This window comes from Watersipora subatra, chromosome 3, assembly GCF_963576615.1.
Source record: "Watersipora subatra chromosome 3, tzWatSuba1.1, whole genome shotgun sequence".
NCBI lineage: Eukaryota > Metazoa > Bryozoa > Gymnolaemata > Cheilostomatida > Watersiporidae > Watersipora > Watersipora subatra.
The window spans coordinates 47328126-47347317 of record NC_088710.1 but is presented as its reverse complement, the minus strand read 5'-3'; the positions used below and the strand labels follow the sequence as shown (position 1 = coordinate 47347317).

The 19192-nt window shown below is 37.1% G+C and overlaps 2 protein-coding genes across 2 annotated transcripts in view; one reads left to right on the top strand and one right to left on the bottom strand.

Annotated features, from left to right (window-relative positions):
• The window catches only part of LOC137391713 (transportin-1-like), a 24078-nt gene extending 9832 nt beyond the window's left edge, over nucleotides 1-14246 (top strand). Inside the window, exons 9-21 of the mRNA XM_068078245.1 lie at nucleotides 805-1004; nucleotides 4277-4449; nucleotides 4968-5192; nucleotides 5311-5397; nucleotides 9204-9311; nucleotides 9407-9565; nucleotides 10891-10978; nucleotides 11223-11321; nucleotides 11837-11932; nucleotides 12562-12637; nucleotides 12979-13153; nucleotides 13272-13400; nucleotides 13493-14246. Of these exons, the coding sequence (XP_067934346.1) occupies nucleotides 805-1004; nucleotides 4277-4449; nucleotides 4968-5192; nucleotides 5311-5397; nucleotides 9204-9311; nucleotides 9407-9565; nucleotides 10891-10978; nucleotides 11223-11321; nucleotides 11837-11932; nucleotides 12562-12637; nucleotides 12979-13153; nucleotides 13272-13379 (1594 nt within the window). The 3' untranslated portion in view covers nucleotides 13380-13400; nucleotides 13493-14246. The remainder of the gene's footprint in view (nucleotides 1-804; nucleotides 1005-4276; nucleotides 4450-4967; nucleotides 5193-5310; nucleotides 5398-9203; nucleotides 9312-9406; nucleotides 9566-10890; nucleotides 10979-11222; nucleotides 11322-11836; nucleotides 11933-12561; nucleotides 12638-12978; nucleotides 13154-13271; nucleotides 13401-13492) is intronic.
• On the bottom strand, nucleotides 14208-19192 carry LOC137391714 (neuronal cell adhesion molecule-like). Its single transcript, XM_068078246.1, has 5 exons — nucleotides 18973-19192; nucleotides 16528-16812; nucleotides 15613-15728; nucleotides 14673-14919; nucleotides 14208-14553 (listed from the first exon to the last, which is right to left on the bottom strand). Exons 1-5 carry the CDS (start codon nucleotides 19040-19042, stop codon nucleotides 14495-14497), a joined length of 777 nt encoding a protein of 258 aa, XP_067934347.1. The 5' UTR covers nucleotides 19043-19192; the 3' UTR covers nucleotides 14208-14494.

The following is a 19192-nucleotide window of genomic DNA, read 5'->3' as shown; positions in this document are numbered from 1 at the left end:
GCGCGTGTATAGTCTATATGCAACATCCGCGATTGCAGTTCGTTTAGAATAAGAAATGGGAATGTGAATTTTTGTTCAATCATCATTTTTCTACTGTGTATCTACTGCAGCATTCAGTTGATTTTCATGATTATTGTCACTATTAACAGACTGTAAGTTCACTACAGTCATAATCTTAAAAAGAAAAACTTGACCGTGCTGCTCTCGCTGTAAGAAAAGAAAACGATAACTTTTGATTTGATTTTTCTATTGATCTATTATCTTATCTATGATTATTTTTTATGAATAATATAATAATCATAATGCATATTTTACAAAATAATAATATAACTGCGTATAGAATAAATGATGTAACTAATATAATTTGTAGAAAGTGATAGCAGAATGTTGCGAAATAATAGATGCGTGTAATTATTTTATTCTAAAACTAATCTACACATCAGAGGGACTGGTTCGGAATTCTCAGACCAATGATTGTTAGGCCCAATTTGATTGTTCTATACTTCCAGGGATTAAACCAATTAAAACGCCGTGATTGTTATAGGAGAGCGCATTAGTTGGCTTAATTAACCAATGGCACACAAGTCGATTTCATACGTCATATATTGATGATTACCAAAACACTTATGTTTTTTGGTAGACTTGTGTTTGGCTGGCTATATCTCAGCTTCTGGTTGGTCAATCTCCTTGATTCTTTTTTTAGAACATCAGTCAACACCTCAAGATAAATAATAAAGCATAATAATATTATGCTTTCTTTATTCTTTAAGAACCACTGGTTTAAATATTTGCTTATCTTTTTAGTTGGGATGGAGATGATGATGATGAGCCATTGTCTAACTGGAACCTCAGGAAATGTTCAGCTGCAGGCCTCGATGTCCTTGCAAATGTCTTTCGGGATGACTTGCTGCCTATATTGTTGCCAATTCTTAAAGAGACCCTCTTTCATGATGTATGGGAGGTGAAGGAGAGTGGCATCCTCGTGCTGGGGGCTATTGCTGAAGGTACCTGATCTGCAACTACTGCTTCAGTAGATGCAGGAGTTGTCTTTTCTATGATATGGTAGCATGCACATGAGACCGCAATTCTAATATAATTTAGTTGCACCAAATTTTAGTTGATTTTATCAGAAGGTCAGGTATTATTTTATCATTTGCTATTGTTTTTGATGTTTGAGGTGGCCTGACTGCTAAGATATTTCAAGATTAAAATCCACTAAACTTTGCTGTTAAAATGCTCAGAAGAAAAAGATATGCTCAGACATGCCCAAAATGATGTATCTAGCCGCGAGACTGCCTGTCTCTCGCTCCGTATTACATTGGATACTGCTATTAAAGTCAAGTGCTACGTGGCTCTATTGGCATAAACTTTAATTGGTATTTGCTAATAATTGCCTGAATAAAACTTGAAATCTAGCCTCACATATATTGTTATAGGTGTCTCAAACGTCTCAAATAAGGGTAATTAAAAGTTTTTTTTATTAGTTCTAAATGCTGTGCACACATCTTGAGTACGGACTACGATTCTGTCATCTAACGTAATTAGGTCGTCGAGTTAACGTATTTCATCAAGGTCATTGTATCAGCGAAGTTCTCAGTTGCTACCCACACCGAGAACTAATTACTAGAAAAAATAAACAAGCCGCATCTTCGAAAAAATATGTTCGAATATTTGGTGAAACAAACTGCATCTCTGAAAATGTCAGCTAGTCTAGTCATTATTAGCATCAATTTGTAGAAAAAATTACTGGTCACAATTGATTAGTTGATTCAAGTACAAAACGAATGATTTTTTAAGTTGACCAAAATAGTGAACGCAAAACAACGTCTCTTTCTTTTAAACCAATTAATCCACCGATTCTGACAAAGGGTTTATAAAGCCATTCTTGCACCTTCTTGGTGGTTTGTGGCGTGGACTCACCTGTTTTCACTTAGAAATGGGAGCATCAAGTTTTTCAAGTAGCTCTCAATATTCAATCCATCGAGTTGAGCTATGCAAAGGTACCTGCCAATACAGCTCTGATTACACTTCATAAACCTATCTATTAGACAAGATTTTGGCACAGTTGGCAATGGGGCTATGATGTATTCAATAAGTTCTGCAAATCATGTTTGACATTATCTTTAACATTATTATTTTATTACCGTACTTTTCGGACTATTAGCCGCTACTTTTTTCTGATGATTTGAGTCATGCGGCTTATATAAGGGTGTGGCTATTCTGTGGCTTTTTCTTTTATCGCTAGGGCGCATTAACCAGAATCTCCGGTTAGTGTGCCTTTAGCGGTGAAAGAAAATACGAAACAATGCCTAACAGTATTGTCCCGTTAGGCACTAGGTTAAAAGCGTCGGTTAATACGAAACATTGCCGTTAGGTACTGTTCTGTTTTAAGCCGGAAAGTTGCTGCCGTGTTAAAAATTATTGTCTTGAGTTCTGCGGCCTATATAAAGGTGCGGCCTATATATTGTTTTATTATCGGTTTTTTGGAAAATAAAGCAGATGCAGCTTATATAGTGGTGCGGTTTATAGTCCGAAAAGTATGGTATATAAACTTTACAAGCCAAAAAATTTTATCTCAGGAAAAAGTTTTAATTAAAAACATCCATCCAAGTCATGGCCACTCGAATAGTTTCAGCTCTATACGAAGACAAATTACATTACTGCAGTAAACTCAACCTCTGTATGTATGTATCGTATATGGGTATTTCTCCTCATCTTTGGTATTGAGATATGTAGCTCTCACTATGTTGTATATGCAGGTTGGTAGTGATCATCACTCTGCCCTTGTAAGTCCTTCTGGGTGTGTTCAAAATACCAATGATCTGTAGGTGCATGACTCCTGTTTTTACACACCATGTTGTACATCTCATGTTCCTGCAGCCTTTCAGATGGTTTCAAACACTCCGTATCTGGGTGCTTGGGTACTAACAAAATATTAAGTTTTCATTATATTTAGATAATTTATTGAATTTCGTTTGGAAGTGATATGACATCTACTAAAATTATCAGCAACAAAAATACAATTAGCGACAAAACTGACCATGGTAGGGTGTCGATAGTTATGAAAAGCCGCTCTCCATGGACCTGGTTTTATAAGGTCTGTAATCTCCTGCACTTCTGCAACACACTTGAGACCAGCCTGAGAAACAATGCCACATATCATGGTTTGTGCAGCACACATTCATGCCTCTCTTTCTCGTGTATGACAGTTTCTACATTGACACCACTGTTCTACTGGTGGCGCCACATAAACATCCTGTAATCAATAAAACAAATGCAATAAATATATGTCATTCATAGATATGTCGTTTTACTGAAAGCTTTCAATTTGGTAGTTAAATAGATTGAGAGTGTAAATTTACAAAATGAACAAATGTTTAGCAAAAGCATAAGTATGCCAAGCCAACAGTTCGAAGCTTTGTTTCTGGGAATTAAAGATGAGCATTGATCAATCCATTTTCCGCAATTTCTACAAGTGAGAAATGAACATAAATTCAAATCAAAGAAAATTTGAAGCAAATATTATTAGTATATAAATAGTAAAAAATTTATAATTTTATTAATTAGTATATATGTGTTCTTGACTAGTAAAATTATTACTTTTAGTTTACTATATATATATATAGGAAACTCGAAGTTGAAAATAGATTTACCTCCATTCTCCTATCTTCCTCTGCATCATAACTCTGCTGACGCCTGTCAGCTCTAACCATAGGCTGTCTTCCCCAATCTTTAACCACCTGGTGGTCAAAAAACTCAGCCACCTTTGCTGGAACTTAAAAGCATTGTTAAGATTTTGATGTTCATCAATAAAACATGTCGATTCAGCGTGCTTGCTCTAGTAAATCAGTGAATTCTCCAACGACAAAAATCTTCAGGATCACGGACAACGCGTTTTAATAGCGATAACATTTATTATGACCTAGTATATAAAGATTTCGTGCTGATGATTGGCTAAACAAGATATCGTATATTTATCGCTTATAGATGCTAGATAAAAGCATCTACATGTATAAGCTTGAATCTGAAGGAATCTGAATCTTAAATCAAAAATAATCTCATTAAAACGCTTATCTCTCGGGACAGGGCCAGTCTACAAATACAAAAATGAGATCAAATTGTAGCTGTAGTTTTAGCCTTATATTGGTCTTAATTTCATTTAAATAACTTCAATGGTGCAATCACATCTTTAAGCTAAAAAGTTGTTCATCAAGCTACTATGTTTAGTATTCACTTTAGCAACTGTTACAGCAAGCATAATTGTGGTATTTTGCAGGATGCATGTCAGGTATGATGCCCCACCTACCTGATCTTGTGCCATACCTAATAGAGAGATTGGCTGACAAGAAGGCTCTTGTAAGATCCATCACCTGTTGGACTCTGAGCAGATATGCTCACTGGGTGGTGCTGCAAGAACACGAGAAGTACCTTAAGCCTCTCATGACTGAGGTTTGTCTGACCAATGATGCACTGCTTTCCTGATGTGATCCGATTTGGTGATCATTATAGCTAAGGGACACTTTTATTTCACCCCGATGTACTTGTTTAAGTCAGTATTTCTGCTTTTCATGTCTCAAGAGCTATCATGTGAATCACGAATTGTTTTAGTTTCTGTAATTAGGCAGGCACAACAATAGGAATAGTGCATTACTCTCATCAAATGGACCAGGTAGCCAGTATTTACACGCACCATGAAAAATTGAAAGTCTATCATCCAACCACAGGCTGCCCATATTTCTTGAAACAACTGAATAGTTGACTTCCATGATTCCCTTTTCATTATTTTAAAGTCTGCTATCTGTTGTGCAGTGTATATCGGTTGTATACATCGTCTATTATATATACATGATGGTGAAATTTCTGTGGGGCTTTAATATCATTTGGGTATCTAGTGTTTCCTTCATGTTGCAAAACCTGTTTATCTTGTAGATTTGACTGGAATAAATATTTAAATCCATGTTTTCTAGTTGCTGAAGCGAATCCTAGATGCTAACAAGCGAGTGCAGGAGGCTGCCTGTTCAGCTTTTGCCACTCTGGAAGAGGAGGCTTGCACAGAACTCGTACCTTACCTTCGCTATATACTGGAGACCCTTGTCTTCGCCTTTGGCAAATATCAGCATAAGAACCTCTTGATCCTCTATGATGCCATTGGCACCCTCGCCGACTCGGTTGGCCATCACCTCAACAAGACGGTTAGCATCTGCTCTGCTATCTGTTCTGCCCTTTACAGGGTCATGTAAGGTCATTACGATGCAGATAACTTTTCCACGTAGTGGCTGCTGACTTATTGCTAATATGTTTGGCTTTTAGGAGTACATTGAGCTGCTCATGCCGCCACTCATTAACAAGTGGAATGCTTTGAAAGATGAAGACAAGGATCTCTTTCCTCTGCTCGAGGTAAGCTCGTGGATATTTATGTCTGGTCAATATAGCGATATTTACCGAATCATCCTGTAATTGCTACTTTTCTTTCATCTTCAATTCACGTCTCTAAGCATGCCTCATCTGAATAGCCTCACCTAAACTATATAGGCTATTATAACTATTAGATAAACCTTATAAATATACTATGGAACAGTTACAATACATGCCGGTAAAATAGTCACTAACTTGCCACTACTAAATATTGCAACATGTATTAACAAATGATCAATGTGTCTTCCTGTGATAGCTTCACTAAAAAAGGTTGCAATATGTTCCTAAGAAGATCAGGTCATTTCTTGCATTGGCTCATAGCTTTTTTTTGTTTGCAGGTGTTTGTTAACACTATACTGTTGATATTATCATAATCGAAGAGCCATATTCGTTGTTGTGTTTCTAGTATTCTGTACTCAGACAACCTGTTAGCTTTTTAATATTGCAGTTAAATATTGCATATTGGTGTCTTGATTTAGCTTGCTAGAGAGCCTTTACAATAATGGGAGCCGTGTCTGCCTGGCCGAAGCCACATTAGGAAAAGCGATTAGACCTCACGGGAATTAAACCCATATATTCGGATTCAAAGGCAAGCACACTACTACTGCGCCAGTCGGCCACAACCTTTTCACATCTAAGAATAATTGTGCACATAGTTATTACACATGACGATCTCTCACAGCGCACAGGGCTGCAAGTACACTAGCAATTATAATATGGTTATGAAACTCGTAAAGCCTGGTTCCCATATACGCCGACAGCACCGCAGTCTATCAGCAGTGAAATGTGGATCAACGCGTCGAGTACTGCCGGTAGTTACTGGCGGTCAATGCAAGAGTTCAGCGCTGTTCAGCTTTTGTGAAGAGCCGTAGGCAAAAACTCCTCAAAATGCACTGTACAGGTGAAGGTCAGCACTTTCGAGACGGCAATGGCTAGTGACCATTTTTATGCGATTACCAGCGATGCAGCTTTATGTTAGCATTAACATTAGCCGCCGAGCCTAGCGCCGTAAATGTTTTGCTGCGCAAAATTTCCGCCGGGGTCTCGCATTCGATATGGGAACCAGGCTTCAAGTCCCAAATTGATTGGTAATGATCAAGGAATTTAAAGGTTGACTTGCAATAAAATTCACATCACAGTTATTTGGTATCAAAAGATTCACCATGTCTTACTCTGTTGTGTTAAAGGTGCCAAATATGTGGGAATGTGATTAAAAGCTCCTAAAAGCTCAAAAACGAAAAGCCGGCGTAGATTGGAATCTCTTTATTCCGATGACGTAATCATGAAATTTGGTAATTGTCTTGTCACGTGATGTTCTCGCGTGAATTGAAAGGCCAATAAAAAGCTCAATATAAAACTTATCATAGAACTAGTTTATGACAAACACTTCGGGTTTTACCGAAGACCCCGTATCAAATATAGATGCTCGCTACTTTACAGTTTTGTTTTCGGTTTGGTCTAATCGGCAAGTCGTAATCTGATCATGTGACCCAATACTTTGCAAATAATTTTTGCAACACTTTTCGATTATCACAAGTGACCAACAAGCTCATGATTATCAGACAATGATATGTACTCCTTCAAACTAAGGCTAAAAAATTAAACGAAGTTTTGACTGTAAGTTATAGGATATCACTGTTAAAAGTGACAGCATTACGTTGACGATCAAACAGACGCGTAAGAACAATAGACATGGTTTTATTGAATGCGTGAAGTATATTTGTGAAAATATTTTGACGAATAGGGTTGCAGGAAAGTGTCAACAGAAGCCATCTCTCACAACTACATCACATTTGAGCCGTTTTGGAAAGAGAATCCAAACTACGGCGGTCTCGTGTGGCTACGATTTTCTGTTAGTTTTTGAGCTTTTAAGAGCTTGTAATCACCTTTCCACATATTTTGCACCTACAACACAACAGAGTAAGACATGGTGAATCTTTTCATATCAAATAACTGTAATGTGAATTTTTTTTGCAAGTCAACCTTTAAACAAATCTGTTTTTAGACATGAAGATCTATGGCAACAACTTGAATTCAGAGAATACGTGTTTTATGAAATTCAAGGTGGCCAAGAGCCAAATAATATTGGCATGCTCGTAAATAAGGCACAATAGGTAGTTGTATGTAGTATTACTGACACATAAAAGCCATATACCGTAAAACTTTTATTTGAATGCCATGGCGCTCTAGTTTTCAACCTTTCCCTTAGAGTGGCGCTTTATTAAAGGTGGCGTTCAAATATGGGGCGGTGTTGTATTTTTCAACCACCTCGTCAGAATATTGAGAAGGCAACTTCAACCCTTTCACGGGTGAATTGAATTTTGCCTATGTTTTGTACCCTCCTTCTGGTGATATGACATTAACCCTATTGTATGTAAGAAATTCGGTAATGAGAAAACTGATACTGCACATGTCTCTATCAATTGATATCTATTGCTTGCAATTAACCTATGATCATCTTATAACCTGTGTTGCAAATTGTTCGAGCTGTAAAGTTTTGTTTTTCATTTTAAATTTGAATGCATATTTTCATGCTATAACTATATTTAATAAGGTTGCATCAAAGCTCATTGCACTCATCCGATATGTTTGCTATTTTCATGAGCAATAGAACAGGAGTTGCGAGCATTGATCCATTGTAAGCTGAGTTCAGATTACCGTAATATCAAATAACATGCTATAAATCTGCAAATTTATAAATATTATAATCTATCAAATGCTACAAATATGTATTCAAGAACAAATGACATAAACGAACCATAATTATAAATCATGTGGAAACAAATATTAACATTTTTAAAACAAAAACATTAGCATCGTTTGCTCAACCAATTGCGCTCTGATGGTTGCATCTGTGTGGACCCATTTCATATTCTTCTGGCTGTTCAGTACCTTCCACAATGTCTTTTGATCTCACATGTCTTCTGCACAGTTGAGCTAGTCGATATTAGCGTCCAAACAACATTGGAAAACAGACTTTGCTACGAACAGAAACAATGAACAAATGAATTGCTATTGATATAATGGAGTCATTAGTAGTACAGTTCTGTGACTGTTCTACTGATGACTTGTTATTATGGGTTCGTAAAGATTAAGAATGTCAAATAGTATTGGTCAAATAGAAGTAGCGGTCAAATAGAAATGGTCTTCAATTGAAGGGTGGCGCACTATTTTTCAACCCTTCTCCCATAGTGGTGTTCAAATAAAGGTGGTGTTCAAATAAAGGTGGTGTTCAAATACAGGTTTTACAGTATCTGTATGTAAAATAAAGACTTTTGTAGCCAACATTTTTTGACAAAATTGGAAATGTAGTGCAGTTCTTCATTGCAATGGCCACCTCAAACAGTCATGAAAATTGCAAGTTTTCAACTTTCATAGCTCTAGCAACTATTGTGGTGTTTCCACTGATCACGGCTATGTAGTCTGATTGGTCATTTCTAGTATTTTATGTTTTTGCTATCAGCAAACGCGAATCATCTGGTCAGTTGTTTTGTCTTAATTCCATTGCATCTCTTCGGCATGTTTATTGCCTTGTTTATCATCACAGCAGGTAAATACTTGTTTTTTCTCACGGGTGCAGTTCAGTTTCCTGTGAAGCTCATCCATGTATGATTCATAACATCCCTCACTATTAGTCAAAGTTATTTGGCCTAAACAGAAAAATATTGTATCGATACATGTATTGATCATTGCATCTACATGTATATATCGTTGCTCACGGGTATCTCTAGGGCATCATTACCAGATGTGTCGATGACTGTCATTGTGTACATTTTGCTAACTTACAGTGCTTATCAAGCATTGCTACTGCCCTCCAGTCTGGATTTTTGCCGTACGCAGAACCTGTCTTCAGGAGATGCATAAGTCTTGTTGAACGGACTCTACAACAAAACTACGTAAGACAACAATTTTCTTTTAATATTCACATATTAACCAATAGCTTGTCGAATGCCAACTCTGATTCAACACAAATGCGGTTATTCGATTGTAGGCAGCTATATCCCAGCCGGAGCAGTATGAAATGCCTGACAAGGACTTCATGATTGTAGCGTTGGATCTGTTGAGTGGATTGGCTGAAGGGCTTGAGGAACACATCGAGTCATTTGTGGCTAATAGCTCTGTTATGAACCTCCTTTATCAGTGCATGCAGGTAGTTATCCAACATTGCATGTGTTTGCTATTGTTTCTAGTGATCATCTCTATGTTATTATGACTCGATAATTCCAGTAACCGAGTTCTTCGGGCGATTTAGAGAAGGCCTTTTGAGCCAGGGTATACTTAGTCAGATGGTTGCTCAGTGACTACAATTGCAAATGTATTGTTCTTGCTGGTACTGCAGTAGTTAATACGCAGCAAATACTAATGCTTCTCTAACCTTAATCATCAGTAGGCGGTCACGGGGGGGGGGGGGGGGGGGGGGACTTTGGTCAGGTCTAGAAGGGTTATTTTACATGAATTTTTTAGGAACTGCCAAACACCTGCTTCAGTTGTATCTAATAAGCGAGTTACATGTTTTTGTTAGCTAAACAACCACGAAAATGCAGTATGTTGTGGCAATGACAATTTGCCAAAAGTTCATATGAATAATTGAAAAGAACTGTTTAGTTGACACGAAATGGAGATTTTTTCTCTAAGCTGTTCTAAAATCTGTACAAAAAAAGGTTTAGCAAATGTTTTTATACATCTAAGAAATTCATTCTGAGACATTTCATTTTCTAGACCTTTCTGCAGCTTTATAATCAAGTTTATATTTCGGTCGCTTTGCGGTAGGTGTCCTAAACAAGCGATAAGCAACTGAGATTTGTTGTCCGTTAGTTTCCATTGCAATTTTTTCATCTTGAGTTGTTTAACAACAATGATACTGAATATGACAGTAGTCAGTTGTTTATCAACAATGATACTAAAGATGACAATTATCAGTTGTTTTCTAGTTTGCTATGTTCATTTTTTACATTTGAATCTGTTCTTGAGAAAATTGAAGTAAAAAAAATGCTCTCAATGGAAATCCTAATTCTTTGACAAGTAATACTGCTATTCAGCCAACTCAAGTTTGAATTCTCCCAACTCTTCTCTGACCATGGTAATATACAGGACATATCAAGTTACACAGTCAATTAATACCTCATATTTTATAAAACATCCGGCTACAAGAATATGCGCCAAATAATAATTTAAAGATTTAGTTCAAGTTTAAACAGTTCATCTTTTATCTACAAGATTTCAGTCGACCTGCAAAAAGAACCTTCAATGAAGCAATCAGTTGGCAGCATGATTCTTTTGGTTTTTTACTGGTTTTTACCAATTATTGTATCTGAGTTTTTTTTACATGTTTTTACTAAAATATTCATCTAACCTTGTTTGTTTATTCTTTTTATAATAAGTGTTAATATTGTGCTGGTCAACTGAACAGTTAAAGAGACCCTAAACATCTATCTCTGCTAGTCGTGCATTTTATATCTGGTGCTTCCGTTTTAGGACCCTATGCCTGAGGTTCGCCAGAGTTCCTTTGCTCTCCTTGGTGACCTCACTAAGGCGTGCTTCAAGCATGTCAAGTCTTGCATAAGTAAGTCATTTTTGTCACAGACTCATAAAGTCATAGAGTTACTGCTGCCTGTATGCGGGTCACCTATACCCTCTGGTCTATCACTGAAGGCATTATAATGCATGCATATATACACTATGGTATTACCTGGAAACAGTCCTACATTACATACAGTTGCCACTTGTGCTCATTAGTGGATTGTAGCTGTCGGTATATGACTGACATTTGACTGTCATATGTGACTTACATATTGAGTATATTGCAGATGATATCATGCCGATATTGGCAAGCAATTTAAACCCAGAGTATATATCAGTGTGTAACAACGCCACTTGGGCCATCGGAGAGATATCTATCAAGATGGGTAAGTACAACCCATAGCAAGATTGTAACATGCAATAATGTTTTAACGGGCTGCATGTATGCTTCTTATCTCAGACTTGCTTGTTGAGTGCATCGAGTGAGGAGGTATGTACTCTGGCAGTGACTCACACTTGTGGGCATGGTGTGTGTCCGGCGCACTTTTGAGAAGCGATAAAAGCAAGCAAGCAAACTATGGCTTTTGGTATAGTGCGTATTTATGCTGTGAATCTTGGCCTCACACTAGGAACTGCTGGTGCAGATGACGAATTGTGTAAACCAGGACATATTGACTGTATGGTTGTGCCATCACTCTAGTTTGCTTTAAAAATCCTAGTCATTTTGGTTCATCAACTCGAAAAGTTTGATTAGTTTGTTGGTTTGTTCCATTTTCTTTTAGCAAAATGATAATAAACTAGTTAGACATGGCTTGCATGGCTGTCCATCAGTATGGTTACAATAGTGCAGGCGCGATGTCATAAATAATGCATGGTAATGTTTAGTCGTCATTGCTTGCAGGGGAGGAGATGAGGCCATACGTCAGTATGATCCTACCTCAGCTTATAGATATTATTAACAGGCAGAATACTCCAAAGACTTTGCTAGAAAACACAGGTGTGTAATTCGCTGCCGTACAATAAAATGTTCTAGTTTTTATTCATTTTCATCACTCCCATTTTCTTCATCTTTCGTATCTTCATTTTGAACATCAATTACTATCACCCTGCACCTCTTCTCTTCCTATTCCCCTCTACTCTTGTTTTCTTAGACAAAGTTTTTCAAGTTTATCCTTTTATCACATTTCTGCTACTGGCTGATGTGGCTACAGTAATTATTAATCACTGAACATTTCATTAAGTCATTATGTTTGGCGTAATTACAGCCTATCTGCTTCTTGCATCTAGCATACAATAAGAGATATCTTTATTGCTCCGCATATTTGTGAGTTTTCTTGACTCCGTCACGTCATTAGTACATGCAATGATTATAGCAATATTGATTGACTAGTAGAATGTTGTTGTTAGCGAAATCTCTGGGTTGATTATGGGTGTTCAAGTTGATAGCAGTTATTAGTCTTATATTCAACAGATGGGTTGTACTCATTTAGCCAGTGTGTCAAAGTTCGGTCTGTCGCTTGTATCATGGCAGCAATATTTTATTAATGGTTGATAATTATTTTTGATTGGGTTAGGGATACATATCTGTGTAGATTCGATTATATTTGTGTCAATATTTCTTTTCAGCGATTACAATCGGCAGGTTAGGATTGGTGAGTGCCACCGAAGTTGCGCCAAAGTTGCACTTCTTCATCCGACAGTGGTGAGCCCTCATCCCACATGTTTATCATTGTTGAGTTTGTAATGATGAATGTCAAGTCTTAACAAATGGTTATTTTCAATTTTGCGCTTTTAAAAGATTTATTGCAATAATTTAGCTTCAAGTGCAGGTTTTGAATATCACAGTTAGCGGTCACAGCATAGAATTATAGTGACATATTAAATGTGATTGTTAAAACACCTCTATAAACTGTGTACCAAATATACCATTCTATTAGGAAGGGCAGGCAACTCACCTGTGTAGCTATGCCAGAAATGCTGGTTTTATCATTGTACACCACTGATCAATGTTTGTAAGTGTACATCGCTGATCAATGTTTGTAGGTGTACATCGCTGAGAAATATTAGAGACAATGAAGAGAAAGACTCGGCCTTCAGAGGTATTTGCAACATGATATCAATCAACCCGCAGAGTGTTGTGCAGGACTTCATTTTCTTTTGCGATGCCATAGCTTCCTGGGTAAATCCCAAAGCTGACCTCAAGGAGATGTTCCACAAGGTTAGTTCTGGGCACCATGCTGAACTAAAGGTCTTGCGCCTGACAAGTTTTACAGCGGCATAAGTGAACTATTGGCTCTCAAAAAATATCGCTCCAAATTTCTTTTTTGTTGTTGTAGATATTGCATGGTTTCAAGAACTATCTGGGTGATGACAACTGGACCCAGTTTAGCGAACAGTTCCCTATGCCCCTCAGAGAGCGTCTCTCTGTCGGATATGGGGTATGACATGCAGCACTTAGTATGGGGGTGAGTGTCAGTCACCCTTTGATCCCAACTTTCACAATGTTCTGGTTATTGTCCTATTTTTAGCATATTTTGACTAACGTTGTTTCTTTCAGGTAACTGTGGGAATAATGGGTAACAGCTGCTACTCGGGTGCAGTCCAGCTCTAGGGAAACGGCAAGCAGCGGGAGTAGAAGAAACGCGCCGCTGTGTATATAAATAGAAGAAACGACATTCTGGTTTTCCATGTTTCATGTAAGGGCATGTATGGAACTTTTTGTGCTGGATAATAGTCATAAGCTTGCCGTCTAGTCATGTCAGGTTCAAATATTTTTTATTTTCGTAAAAGATAATGTCTTTTTCAATCGTAAACCTATTTTTGAGATGATTATGAACCTTTTAGTATTATCGATACATTCTGAGTAAGCAACTTGACTAGCAAATTTGAACCTGACTTTAAGGTGGATCCTATCATGATTAGCCAGGAGCTGAGATGGAACACATGCGCTGTTTTTATGAAGAATTCGGTTGGGCTTGCCGAACAATATTTTTTTGGGAGGGAGGGGTGGTGGTTGGGAATGGGAGGGTAATCATCTAACTACTCTGTACCTATCACTCGCTGTCTGTTTCTAAGTCACAAGCGTATCAAACATATTTATTTTTCGTGAAGTTACATGTCTTCAGATAGACACTCAGTATCACGCTTTAAGCTTCTTCGTAAGTTGCTTTTCAATATTTGGATCAGTGTAGTGTCAATATACTTTCATTGATGTCTTTCGTTTAAATTACCCCAGGACCATCTCGCTAATGAAAAGTAGAACTATGTAAGAATTAAGTGATTGGCATGAAATATATTTTGTTCGCAAGTTACTTGTGACGGTAATATGCTGCGGTCATTGATGTGCAGGTTTTACTTTGGACATGATCTATATGCCAAGCCTATTACACAAATTCAGAAAGCTAAATCATGAATAGGGCTCCAGTTGCTACATCTATCGATTTAGCTTCGGTAGCAACAGCAAACCGTTATAGGTGATTGTTAGCAAGCATGATAACCGAAAGACAAAGGAAGTATAGTAGTTGTTGCAAGTGGTGGATGAGATGAAATGACGTCGTGTTCACTTTTTCTTGGCTGTGATTTCTTCCCAGAAGTTCAACAGTTTCTTGTATTTACTCTCTGCAATGAATAGTGTTTTACGTCAAGTGCGATATCCAAATATTTAGAAGCTCTCTACACTGCTTATTTTCTTACCGTATAAATCCAAGCGAGTTATAATTCCAGCTACGTAAACTCACCCACTAAACCTTTGTGAACATCTGGCAAGCTTTCGCATTTCCTGCGGCTCAGACGGCTCTCAGGTTCTGCAGATTTCGCTCGCACAAAGTTTTTGCGTAAATGAAAGATTTTTGTGTCGCTGTTTGTTTCACTGGATTCTTTGGGTTTTGGCTTAATGGGAATGACTTGAGGTTCTTCCCGCTCAAATACTTCTTCATTATCGGAGAGCGCTTCTAGATTCCACCAATCCCAACAGTGCTTGTTTCTCTTCAAGTAAAGATTTTAGTAGTTTTTACTTGAAGTGTAATTGCTAGGGCACATCATGAGTACTTGAGCACATTTCTGGAGCGTAGCATGGCCTATTATTAAAATTACTTGAGTATTTTTGTATTTATTTTTTCAGTACATGTATTAGCTAACGTACGGCGAAAAAGTGATGCCCAGCAACCGTTAATTGAATTTGGCACAACTTATAAGCTTGTCACAGCTTATAAAATATGAAACTCATCAGTTTCATTTTTTGATGTGAAAAGTTGAATGTTTTTCGCAATGCCACACAAAATTTAAAGTTAACTGTTAAAACGATTACTGTAAGTATAATATGCCCCTTTTTTTAAATAAACTGGTTAGATATCAAAAACTTCTTGAAGAAACATAGGCTGTCAGTTGTAGCCTATAGAATTGTTACTATCGATTATGACCATTCTATAATATGACATCAAAATACTATCTCAATGTTAGGTGAAAGACTCGGCTAGCTAAACAGATAGCAAACATGAAGCATGCTGTCTGCCATGCAATGAAGCTCTATATTGTCTATGCGTCTATATGAAGCTACATCACACAGTTGGAGGCGGATTGCCCAAGTAATAATGAATTCCGTTTGCTTATTAGTCTCAACTTGGCTGCTGACTACTATGAGTGAGCGATGTTAGTAGTAGTGAACTAAAGGCAACTTACTACCACAAATGTATCTCCATCCGGATCATGCTCTTTCTCTTCCTGAGATTTCCACTCACTAATAGTTGCTATTTTTGGCTTGCGCGAAACGTTTCGTTTTCTTTTTCTCATAATTTCTAAAATAGTAATTGCATGGTAACTATATACTTTAAAATATTGATCATCTAATTTTCATGAGCTCACCATTTGCTTCTGCTCGTGGGTTATTTCTTAACAGTCCAATCATTGGAATAACCCAGAGTTGACGAGTTGAATCTTCACACTGGTTGACTTTAAATTTAGAATGTAGAAATGTAGCAAAGTTGGCCAGCCATGTTTTCATTGAAATATTAAAACTGCATACTTTCCTTCCAAACATTAAAACTGGTGAACATGGTACCACAAAAACTAGCAGTATTATATCATTACACCTGTTAACAGGTGTTAACAGGTCATATCAGCTAAGAAGATGGCAAATCATTAGTCTTCTATCCGTGCCCTTTATAACCGTTTTAGCACTGGCACAGAATTCATTGTTAGTGAAAAACTGCTACTAATGAGCTCCTACACTTAATCAGAGGCCTGATTTCGTTAGTTCCTAGACAGCAATTGCACGCTAGCCTGCTTTTCCAGAGACTTATCTTGCTCACTAGCTTAATCAGTCGATAAGAATCTTCGCGGCAGCGCTACACAAATGCTGAAAAGGAGAAATGTTATTTCTGTTCAACTATAATATCGTATTATTAAATGCAAATTTGCGATCATTACCAGAAAAAATAAAACTTTTCAGTTCTTACCCATTCTAATAAAAAAGGCTAGCTTGTATTCAGATCAATGACTATTTGTCTTCTCATAACATACAAGTAAATTTAGTTTCACCCTGACACACTTTGAAAGATAAAAAGCTTGATTTTCATGCTTTTGTACTGTGATTACCTTTGACTGTGATAAATCCCATAGTGGAGCATGATCCCTCGCAGTTTCGTGCTATACAACGGTAGACTCCCTCTTGAGCTCTTGTAATGTGTGTTATTATTAGTGAGTACTTATTCTGTGTCTCGTCTTTTTTAAAAATATATCGTTCGTTTGACTCTGAAATAATGTCATCATCTACAGACCAGGTGATACTGGGACAAGGGAATCCAGCAACGATCACTGAGAGGTCTAGGGTTGTGCCTCGGTCGACTTCCATTGACTGTAACCTTGTTAGACATTCTGGGGCTAAATAGAAATAAAAACATCATCTGGTGAGGGACTGTTCACACAAACCTCTGGTTGATATCATTGCATACTGTTGTATACAAGGATGGCTTTTTGATATAATACAGTCAAACCTCCACATATGAAGTCGATTCATTTTAAGATCTTCTTTCCGTAATAAAGTTGTATGTTGAAGCTTCTGCCTCATAACAATACACTGTGATTTGTGTAACTCATTCTACAGCCTAAATACCTACAATAATTCTTTTATACTGCAGGTAATTGACACTTAGCATCAAAACAAATGCATGATATAGAACTATGTAAAAACTTGATTATATCATGTAAAAACATAGAAGTAACAATCACTGAAATGAGGTTTTTATTATTGCTTTACGTTGAAGGCAAAGGAACGAAAGTGTGGACTAGTAGCTTCGAATGTCACATGCTGGAAATTACTTTCGGTACAGAGTCAAATTTGTTCGTCTGTCTTTAAGCCACAGCTAGAGGTTTGGAAAAAAAAATTACATCGTATGGAATTTGAACTCGTGTTTTTGACTTTCACATTGTGTATTAAAAGCTTCCTACATTGAGGTAGGAGGGTGAAGGTAGGTAGAGGTTTGACTAGATATCTACTGGTCTACAGCTATTACTAAAGAATTAATAAACAGTGATGTGTAATTATTCTAGGCTTGAGTTTATATTATATGTGAAACCACTCCTAGAGGTTAGAAAAAAATTGCTTTCAATGGGATTTAAACGCAGAACAATCGGCTTGTTGACCAACACTACCGTCTCCGCCAATCGACCAATAACCTTTCAGAATTATAAGTGCCATGTCCATCTGTCTGTTTGAAGCCACGACCGGAGGCAGAAAAAAAGATCACTCCATCTGAGATATGAACCCCTGACATTCAATATAGCCCGTGGAATGCTATCTCTGCACCAATAATTCACCTTCCCCAGTTTATGATTATTACACATATTTATTCTTACACTTTATTGATACACCTGAAAATCTCTCACGGTACTCGATATTTCTAGAGTACTAGTTCCTGATAAAATGAGAACGTCTACAACGTTAGAGTGTTCAACTCTCTTACTAACAGCAGTGCCATATGGCATCAGCAGAAAGTATAATACTAGTATATGCTGTGCATATATAGTGCATCAGCAGAAAGTATAATACTAGTATATGCTGTGCATATATAGTGCATCAGCAGAAAAGAATAATCTAGAAATATGTTTCAGTAGCAAAAGGGATTTGTATAAATTTATTTTATACCAATTCAAGGCTCTAAGCACCATTCCAACGGTCAGTAAAAACAATCACTATTTAACAAGAAAATTTCAATTATTTTTTTACGTGTGCTTACATAAAATGCTCCTTTGAACTGCCTTTGTTCTCTCACAAATAAGTTTCATCCGTATTAAAGTTATAAAAGTTCAGTTGTAACCTGTGTGTCAAAAATGAGAGTTCTAAAGCTGCGATTTGAAATTCTGTTTGAACACTATTGAAACTTTAAAATATTTGTTAAGCGAAAAAATCTAAGACCACGAAAGTTTTCTCTCTAAGATATTAGTGACAGCCATTTAAGTAAAACTAGTAGTTTATTTCCTTGGCAAGGTCAGCAATAATTGAAATATAAAAAACTGTTTAATCTTGTCCCCTGGCACTGCTAGCAGACATGACATTTGTTTTACTTGGTATCACAATAGTAATCTTGTAAGCCATAACATTAGAATTGTCAGCTCTTGTTTGGCTTCTGGTGCTGCTAATATATTATGAAGCCATGGTCAGGTTATGTATGTCTTACTTGTAACTACACGAACCATACCTAACAGGTGGTTCTATTCCTATCAAAAAAGCTTGGCATAAAGTTTGTAGTAAATAATTGTGGTAAATAACAAACTCGACAAGATGGTGATGGATAGATCATGCATTTTATTATTGATCTCACCTGTTCGAGTTGAGATAATTGCCTGCACCTTGAGAACATAGCAAACGAAGACTAGCAACTTTAAAAGCTACAATTTAAATTTATTCTACAACTAAAAACATTTAGTTCAGTGACATAACTATTTGAAATGACCTATAAACCTTTCATTCATCTAACATGATTGTTCCTAAACAATGAGTTGGCTACCTGAAATGTTTAATTTTTGATACGATGTACTTACCGGATTGTTTTGGAGGTCTTTTGTTGTGAAAAACTAGTGGCATGACCGGCAGCTGCTCTGCGATGACCATTTCACTATTAGAAAAACCTCTGCTATCCGCTATTCCGACATATAAATCTGCTCTATTTTTAGAGTGAGCTGACACAAATATCCTAGCAGCTGTTGTCTCTTTATTATGGTTGGAGTGTTTCGACAGCAGCGTAACAGCTTGCCTGTTGCC